Source organism: Priapulus caudatus, unplaced genomic scaffold, assembly GCF_000485595.1.
Source record: "Priapulus caudatus unplaced genomic scaffold, Priapulus_caudatus-5.0.1 Scaffold687, whole genome shotgun sequence".
NCBI lineage: Eukaryota > Metazoa > Priapulida > Priapulimorpha > Priapulimorphida > Priapulidae > Priapulus > Priapulus caudatus.
Genome location: NW_014577748.1, coordinates 48,912 through 58,999, shown reverse-complemented (window position 1 = coordinate 58,999; position 10,088 = coordinate 48,912). Strand labels below are relative to the sequence as shown.

General features: G+C 44.6%; 1 protein-coding gene across 1 annotated transcript; it reads right to left on the bottom strand.

The window, feature by feature from the left end:
• Window positions 1–3,686: 3,686 nt before the first annotated feature.
• Window positions 3,687–7,077, bottom strand: LOC106812790 (uncharacterized protein K02A2.6-like). Its single transcript, XM_014816765.1, has 3 exons — window positions 6,770–7,077; window positions 6,331–6,530; window positions 3,687–6,184 (listed from the first exon to the last, which is right to left on the bottom strand). Exons 1-3 carry the CDS (start codon window positions 7,075–7,077, stop codon window positions 3,687–3,689), a joined length of 3,006 nt encoding a protein of 1,001 aa, XP_014672251.1.
• Between the last annotated feature and the right edge of the window lie 3,011 nt (window positions 7,078–10,088).

Here is a 10,088-nt window from a genome sequence, read left to right as displayed (position 1 = left end):
GACTGGGTAGCAGCAGTGTCCGTGCGAGGCTCTAGAGCGAGCGAGGCATCAGGTACTAAGCTTTCATGGAGATCGCGTTCTGCATCCGCTCCTGGCCATATCGTAGTAGTGGACGAATGCGCACGCAGAACATAACTCTGCGCACGGCGTACTGAAGGCGAGGTAGAGGGCCTTTTCTTTGGACCATACTGGTACACGCTACCATCGTCAAGGATGACCTGACGTCTGGCAGGCCGAACCGTTATGTCATTGGCCTCCATAAAGGGAACACCGGCCACGACATCGATGTCCATGTTCTCCACGACAAGAGCCTCGAGTACGTATTCTTTCTTTTCTCTCGACAGAATGATACGCGTCTCACCGTTGACTTGCAACTGAGAGTGTATGTCTGCTTGACATGCTGCCTGAGAACTTGCTGTTACGGTCGCACCTATGTGTCTGGCCACTGATTGGCGAATCATGTTCACCTCCGCGCCGAAGTCGAGCGTCACACATATGACATGGTGACCATAAACTGGGTTAAGGCGTGGCGACTGATTCACTTGAACTCGGCGAACTGGTGTAGACGAATTGCTAACGCCTACCTCTGTCATCTCGGCTTCCTCATAGGGGGACTCACCCTCCTGGTCACTGTCACAACAGGAGATCTGGCGAACTTTTGACATAAACCTCCGATCTGCGTCGGGTAAATTCGGACACCTGCAGAGAATGTGCTGGAACTCCTTGCGGCCTGCCTGCTCGCAAAGAGGGCACATTTTTGCTAGATGCTGGGGCTGGAAACCCTGTCGCTTTCTAGAGTCTGACGAACATTTCTGCTGGGTGAGGTGTCGGCCAGAAGCTGCCGACCGCATAACCCTGATGTCTTCTGAGGTTGTCAACTCATCCAGAAGTGACTCCAATGCCTGCGACACCTCTGGCTTAATCGAAGCCAAAGTTCTGGATCGTAGCCCGGTGCCATAGCGCTGTTTGACCAGTCGGGGAAGGTCCTTATGAATCAGCTAAAGCCACGTCAGAACAATGAAATTCTCAAGCGAAGGTGACATTCCTTCATCTTCAGACTGAATCTCACCGTGGTGACTGATGCCGCAATCCTTGGTCAAGAGATTGTCTTTGGCGAAAGCGACCAGTCTCTGAAACAGGTCCTCTGGACGCTCGTCGTGTTCGTATTTAATGTCGGCAAAATCTATGAAGTGAGCTCCAGTTGACTGAAACCCATAGTGCATGCGAATCGCTTGCCAAATGTGCTCAATGGAGGTTGAGTTTTTCACGATGCTGTTGCGTGATATCACCGGGCAGTAATTAGCGATTTGTCCCAACATTAACTCAAGCAATGAAGCTTTCTGTTCCGCGGTTCGACGACGGGCTACTGGTATGCCTTCAGCATCATTCTCAAATCCGCGTAGTGGGGAGGCCCGATTCTTCTTCTCCCATGTGACGCCATCCACCAAGAACAGTGCGAAATTAACATCCAGGGATAAATTGTACAGTAAATTTTGACGCCAATTCTCAAAGGAGTTGATGCTTTCAGTCTTGGTTAGGCACCATTGTCTGGGAGCTCTGGTTGTAGATGCCATCTCGACGTCTATCCACAGATATTTATTAAAAACGGACTATAATCGATCACGGAAGTTACTAGCCTGTTGTATCTCTGGCGGTTATCAGCTGGAATATCCCAACAGCCACCTACTGCGATGCAGCATGCTGTACCCTGTGTGTATACAGTATAGTTGTAGTAAATTAACTTACTACTGTGAGTCTTTGTTTTCCCGGACGCTGCCACCACGCCACAATGAAGATGAGTGGCTAATTGTAATACACACACGAAACAGCTTCTCAGTGGACCAAATCAGAGTTTATTCAAGCTAACTATTCGCACAATAAACCAAAGCGCGTCACCTCGTTAGAATGACGCCATTCGAGAGGCGGAGAGTGCGCCCTCTCTCGAGCTGCATAAGCACCTCTCGTAACAACACTAACACAACACTGGCGGAGTAATAAAATGCCTACGTATAACTCATAACATGGTTGAACATTGCCTCCTTATTATAGGCCATCAGGCACGCTTCACAGGAAGTATACCCCCAAATGGATAAAGCATCTGACTTAACAAATAGCGTAACCATAGAAGAAGTTATAGGTAGGATAAAGGTGGCAAAGCTGGAAAAGGCATGCGGGTGGGATGATATCCCAAATGAATTCATAAAGCATGGGGGGAAAACATTAGGGGAATGGTTAAAAGACCTATTCAACAGGATTTTAGAGAGCGAATTATTTCCGGAAAGCTGGAAAAGGAGCAGAGTCACACTAGTCTTGAAAGGAAAAAACCTGGATAGAAAACTTTAAAAAAAACTACAGACCAATAGCACTATAACTAGTAATGTGGGTAAAATATTCACAGGAATCCTTAGGACTCGCCTAGAAAACTTGCTGGAAGACCCCGGATTTATAGGGGTACTCCAAAATGGCTTCAGAAGGGACAGACGCGCAAGCGACAACATTTATATTCTGACCCAAAGCATACAAAGGGCAAAATACAGGAAATAAACCCTGTATGTGGCTTTCCTAGACTTTAAAAAAGCATACGACTGGATAGATAGAAGCAAACTACTATGTGAACTCAGAAGAGTTGGGTTAGGCGACAAATTTAGCCGGCTAATAGAGGCCATGTACGAGGGAAATGAGTCTAAGGCTAGCCTAGGCCCATATGAATCAGGTTGGGTTAAATCCACGAGAGGGATCAAACAAGGATGCTTACTATCACCGTTGCTCTTTGCCATCTATATAAGAGAGCTATCTCATAGACTAGAAAGGAAAAATAAAGAACTACGTGTAGGGAGGGAAATAACCACAGGGATGCTGTATGCTGATGATGTGGTCTTTGTAACGTTTACTGTGTTATATTTCCAGATTAAACCAATAACACTGCTTTGTCTTACTGCTGTTTATTTACCCGCCATAATAAGAGCCTCGATTTCAATCCGTCATCTCCTACACCAACTCTATCTACCGACTGTAATTAGTATCAATTGGAACACTAAATATCTGGATGGGTTATACACTACATCCCTCTTTTCCTCGGATCAGAATTATAACACGATTAATGATTTCACATGCATTACAATTATCTATATATGAATGTATTTCTATATCCGTATATATTGAAAACATTTCTCAACAATGAAAAGAACTACTGTTCAAACTTCCCTGTGTAAACTATTCCTTGTATCAAAGTCATTTTGACTCATCATGCAGATCAGTATTACAACCAAACAATGGAACGAGTAGTATCCAAAAATCACTATTCACTTTGAACTGCGCCCACAACAAATTCCTTAAATCTCTTCGGTGCTGTTCGCACGCGCACAGGTCTCTTCGGGGTCATCACTTCTGCTGGAGCTTCAGTTGCTGGATTCCCCTCCTCCGGTATCTCATCTGGTACGATGTTGCTGTCCTCATCATACTCGGCGAGTGGGCTAGCTGGTCGCTCGTTGTACTTCTTTACGAAAGAACTGTTTCTTTCGTACCTCACTCCTTGTGGTGATTCAACAATAACTTTGTTCCCCGTCTTGCTGACTAACGTGTAAGGCTCAGATTCAAACGTTGTCGAGAGTTTATTATCCTTCTCCCCTCGGAGTAGTACCCTTTCGCCTGGCATTAAGGTACTGGTCTGTGCCTTCCCTCTCTGGTCAGCGTACTCTCTCTGTGCCATTGCACAATTTGATGCCATTGTCCTTGCAACATTGCCTGAACTCAACAGACCTGAACTGTGGCCCGTTGTCAGATGAGAGTGTCACTGGGAGACCGTGTGTCACAAACATTTCCGCCAGTGCCTCAATTGTTTTCTCAGAGGTGGTGCTCCTCATGAATGCAACTTCAAAGTATCTACTATAGTAATCTACCACTACTAGCAGACTTACTCCATTTGGTAACGGTCCAAGAAAATCCACTGCCACATCCTTCCACGGTCCCTTGGGCATTGTTGTTCGCGACATAGGCTCACGTGCATTGGGCATACCAACAAGTTGGCAGCTGTGGCAAGCACGGCATTGGCGTTCAGCCTCTTTGTCGATATTCGGCCACCACAGTTTGGTTCTCAACAGTTGCTTCATGGCCACAATGCCTGGGTGCCCCTCATGAGCTAGTTCAATCGCCCATGGTCGCAGTTTACATGGCAGGACGATTCTCCTATCACGCAGCACTACATTGCCAACAACACATAGTTCATCTCGCAAATGTTTGTAGCCTGCTGACTTGCAATCTTCCCATTTCTTCTGCAGACTGATACATTGTCGCACTTCCTGTAGTTCAGCATCCCTGGCTGACTCTTCTTCGATCTCTTGTGTCGTCATAGCTCGCGGTGTCGCTGCTTTAGTGACAAACTGGACATATTCTTCAGCCACGTTCTTCTGTGCTTTTGTGACTTGTGTTAACCGAGATAACGCATCAGCAATGTTATTCTTCCCCGGTTTGTACACGACATCGAACACGTATGGCTGCAAGCGTAATACCCATCTTTCGATACGAGCAGATGGTTTCGATCTGGCTGAATAGATCACTTCCAGAGGCTTGTGATCTGTAACTAGTTCAAACGTGATGCCATACAAGTACGTATGAAACTTCTCACATGCCCACACTAATGCTAGCGCCTCCTTCTCGGTTTGCGAATACCTGCGCTCTACATCGCTGAGACTGCGGCTGGCATAGCTCACAACTCTGGGCTCTCCGTCCTGTATTTGAACCAGTATCCCGCCAAGACCGACATCCGCTATGACCTGTGTTTTCTCCCCTTGTCTAAAGTAAGCCAATGTTTCGTGATTGGCCAACCGACGTTTCAGTTCTTTGAACGACTTGGTCTGTTCCGGGCCCCATTTGAATTCTTCGCCTTTTCTGGTTAGTCTCCTCATCGGTTCACTCACACTAGCAAAATCCGGGATGAACCTTGCACTGAAGTTGACCAGGCCCAGGAAACTACGTACTTCCGCTGCGGTTTCAGGCTCCCTAGCATCCACTATGGCTCTGACCTTCTCTTCGGTTGGACCCACACCTCTGGTTGACAACAGAAGTCCCATGAATTCTATCTGTGTCAGGTTAAACTTGCACTTGTCCTTATTTAAAGTCAGTCCACGCTCATTCAATCTCTTCAGTACACTCAGCATGCATTTATCATGTTCTTCTTGTGTATCTCCATGAACGATAATGTCGTCGGAAATGTTACTGGCCCCGCATCCGGCCAGAACCTGTTCTAAGACATGCTGATATTTCTCTGGTGCTGCCGATATCCCGAACATTAACCTTTTGTACCGGAATAATCCAGCATGCGTCACGAACGTTGTTATGTCACGTGATTCCGGGTTCAACTCCACTTGGTGATATCCCCATTTTACGTCGAGTTTGCTGAATACCTTGCTGTTGTTCATCTCATGTAGCACCACATCTACGGTTGGTATGTAGTGGCGCTCACAGATGATCGCTTTATTTGCTTGCCTCATGTCGACACACACTCGAATGTCCCCGTTCGGCTTCGGTACTACCACCAATGGGCTTACCCAGCGCGTCGGCCCTTCTACACGCTCGATGATATCCATGTTAAGCAGTTCTTCCAGTTTCTGGTAGATTTTGTCACGGAGCGCAAATGGAGCTCTCCTGACAGGTTGAGCCACTGGTTGTACCGACTCATCGATATGTAGTTGTATTTGGTAATCTGTTAGCTTACCAACCCCTGTACAGCATTTTTCAAATTTCTTTTCAATGCTGTCACTTGCTATTGTGTCATTCAGTCCCACTTTCAGCACACCGAGTTGCATTGCAGTTTTCTTCCCTAGTAATGGCTGTCCACTTCCTTTCACAACCATGATCTCTGCATTCACCTGTGTATTTTGCACGACTGCTGTGCACTGAAATGTACCAATTACAGGTAATGGAACTTTAGATCCATATGCGAAGAGTTGTTTCGTACATTTCTGTGACGCACACTTGATCCGCTTTTCTTTCAGCTGCTCCCACAAAGATTGGCAGATGATGTTTGCACTGGCACCAGAGTCAATAACCATTTTCACTGGTACCCCTCCCAACTGGACTTCTACTTTGTCACAGTCAGTTTTACCGTTTACACAAAATGTGTACTCATGGTCACCATCTTCCTCTGTTGGGTTCGTTTCAGCGTAATTTACACGCTGCTCGGCGGCTTCCAGGAGTCCAACGTCTTGTCACTAGATTTACACATTTTTGCATAATGGCCATAGTTCGAACATTTACGACATTGTTTGCCTTTAGCCGGGCAAGTTACATCTTTGCCGTAATGTCCGCTTTGTCCACATCTATAACACACACCTTGGGATGGTCGCAGTGTTTTCCGATACACCCGGTCCTTTTCACCTTTAATCGGTTTATCCCTTTGCGGTTTACCCGTTACTCTATGGACAGTCTCATTTGGACACATTTCTTCCAACTGAGTCTCCACAGCTTCATAGGCACAAGCAATCTCCTGCAATTTCGCCAATGTCAGCTGTTTTCCGGTTTGTAGGAGTTTCCTACGCAGACTTGTGGACCCATATGTATGGATAATATGGTCCCTGATTTGGTCATCCTCATCTATGAATTCGCAGTTGGCAGCTCTCTCTCTCAACCGTGTGATGTAGCGGCTTATAGGCTCATTTGCCTCTGGCAGTAGCCTCTTAAACATATGTCTCTCGAACGGCACGTTAACTTGAACCACACGATGCTTTGACAATATTTCAACGGTCTCTTTAAACCTGTTTCTCACCACTACCGGTGCTGCTCCTTCACCTCCACCATCTCCTGTTTCACCAGCAGATTGGTTGACAGTTGTCTCTCCATCCCTTCTTCTTCCTCCTCGGAGTCTTCTGGGTGTAGGGTGTCATATAAATCTTGTAACCTTTGACCCCCACATGTCAACAATAAGTCTCTTTTCTGACCGTCATCAGTGATACCTTTTGCATTAGCGTACCGCCTGAAGGCTTTCAAATACTTTTGCCATCTGGGACCAACACTGGAAGGATCTCCCGCCAGATCAAACTCAGGAAATAATCCTATATCCAGCTGTTTCAGGGAAGACATCACGTCAGCTGTAGCTTGAGTTGTCAGTCGAATTTAATTTTTTATCCTCGTCGCCATATGTAACGTTTACTGTGTTATATTTCCAGATTAAACAAATAACACTGCTTTGTCTTACTGCTGTTTATTTACCCGCCATAATAAGAGCCTCGATTTCAATCCCTCATCTCCTACACCAACTCCATCTACCGACTGTAATTAGTATCAATTGGAACACTAAATATCTGGATGGGTTATACACTACAGTCTTGATAGCAGATAATAAAAGGGAACTGCAGGAATTACTAGATGGCGGCAGGCTTTGCAGAAGACTACAAAATGATGTACGGCGAAGACAAGTCTCAAGCCATGATTTTCAATAAAAATAAGGCGGAATATGAGGATGTAAATTTCAAACTAGGGAGGCTAAGTCTAGAAACCGTTAACGAATACACATACCTAGGTATTAAAATAAACAATAACATAGAAAACTGTGTCGAACTACATGAGGGTGAAGTGCGAGTAAAGGCAAGGAAATACCGAGGGATAATAGCAACGAAGGCATACTATAGCTGCAGCAGTTACTGGGTAGCGAGAGAACTGTGGAAGACAGTAGCAGTACTTGCCCTAACCTATGGAAATGACATAATCATATATAAGGATAAGAAAAAAGGTACAGGCGCTCTCAAAGCCCTTGAAAACACCCAAAATCAGCTTGGCAGGGAACTGTTAGGTGCCCCATCTTATGCGGGTATTGAAACAATAAAGGGGGAGCTTGGATGGTCCACGTTTGAGGATAGAGAAGCGAAGAGCAAACTTAAATATTTAGGGAGATTAAATTATATGGATAAAGAGAGGAAATGCAAGGGAATAGCGGAAGCTATCAGTGCAGGAAATTTTGCATCGGATTGGAATAGACGAGTAAAATTCCTGGGGGGAAAGTATGACGAAGAACAGTTATTGATAAATAGAGACTGGGAAAACAGCAAATCATGGAACAATACGGTGGAGAAAATCATTATAAAAGGCAGCACAGTCAGATGGAGAAAGGGGATGGTAAATAAAAGCACACTAGAGCTATATAAAGGGAAAATATTTCATAAACAAGAAACCTTTTACAATAATAATAAAATCGGCAGTAAGCTGCTGTACCAATGTATAGCGGGATGCCTCCCCGTAAATAAAGGAACCAGGAGATGGTTAGGGGAAGAAAATTGTGCACTGTGTGCAATAAGGGAGAACCAGAAGACCTCAAGCATTTCCTGTTAGTTTGCCCGGCATACAAACACCTAAGGAAGATCATGTGGGACAGGCTCCAAGAAGTGGGGGTCACCCCTGCACAGCTGGAGGAAAGGCAGGTGATGCTTACCATCTTGGGGCTAAATGAACATAGATGTTATGGGGATTGGGTAGAGCACGTGAAACATTACTTGGAATCAGCCTGGAAGCTTCGGAACAAAATCTCCCGGTAAAGTGAAATTACCGGAGGGAAACTCAAAAATAAAAAGGAAAACACCGATCTAAAGGTTCCCGTTCATACATACATACATACATACATACATACATACATACATACATACATACATACATACATACATACATACATACATACATACATACATATACAGTTTTAGAGCAAACAAGGAAGACCCGGACCGTCACTTGGTTATGTGCGTATGCTACTCGCTAACCGCTGTTCTTACAATAAAGCTACAAGTTGTTCACCGTTTACACGAACTCTTACGTCTATCTACGAGTTTACACCGATCACGCATAATAAATTTTTTTAGACATCAGTAACAAACGATATGCATCAGCAAACCAAATCTTAGAGGCAATTACTGAGACTCTCACTTTAATATTCCTCTCTTTTATAAAACAAAGAAAAGCATATCGGCAAGGGTAATGTTGATAAAAATATATGAATATTTAATATTCAATCAATATAACCAGCAGGCGCTAGAGAGACAGGCGTACCAGGATTTTGAAAGTTGTAGGCACGACTATTAGCGGCGCCACAAATCACGGTTGGCGGCGGAGCGCGTACAAAAGAAAATTATATTGAGGTTAAATATTCACACGCAATCGGGGACGGCACTTCACAAAGGAGTGTTATAATTAGCTGGTTCAAAATAGGGCTCATTGCCTAAACATATGAGCACCTTAATCAACTTATCAACCTATAATTAACCAAACACCAACGGTTTAGTGGTTCGCGAGTTAACAATAATAACACAAAAAAGAACAACAGAATGAATACGTTTTCGGAGAGTAGAGATGGATAGGAATGACGGACGATAAAAGAATAGACAGCACACATGATAGACGAAAGTCCCATAACTTTATAGAAGCCATATTAATATGGCATACGTTCATTAATATAAATAGATATTATCTCACTGCCTGAAATCATAAACCTACCGTCCAGGCAACGCTTATATGAAAGAAATTTGAATTATTCGGAGATAAGATTTAAAAAAAAAGAGATAATATGGCCACAAACGTGTATAGGCCCAAGGGCCTAACAAGTGAGCTACAATACTCGACAAACTAGTAACGAGCCCAAGACTGCAAGACATTGGGATTCAAACAGGATGCACACCCAACGCTATGATGATGTACCACCCTCGACTTGCCAAATATACAACTGGCACAGAATGAACCAAAAGTTACACCCTAAAATATAATATCCAACAATTATTACGATCTATAGACCCAATAGATTACATATTACGTACCCACTTATGGGGAACTGATATAAGTACCCGGAATAGACGATCCTACTCGTCACTAGCTCCATCCCAGCGACAACAATATGATGGGGCTGGCTAAATATCCATACACGCCAATGACCCTAGTATGGTAATCAAACAGCAGCAACCCACACGAACAAAACAAAAGGCAACCAACAATCCACAACGAGGACGAATCAAAGACATACAGGCGGATCGCAGAAGATCAGCGTTGTTTCCGCCAAAAAACACGAACCCGCAGAGAGCGGCGTTAAGCCTGCGCACTTCCACCCGCGGGGACTG

Coding starts and splice junctions, on each gene's coding strand:
- LOC106812790 (XM_014816765.1), bottom strand. CDS start 7,077: ATGTCTTCCCTGAAACAGCTGGATATAGGATTATTTCCTGAGTTTGAT. Junction 6,531..6,769: donor GAGGTGAAGGAGCAGCACCG/GTAGTGGTGAGA, acceptor AAGTCTGCGTAG/GAAACTCCTACAAACCGGAA. Junction 6,185..6,330: donor AACACTGCGACCATCCCAAG/GTGTGTGTTATA, acceptor GACTCCTGGAAG/CCGCCGAGCAGCGTGTAAAT.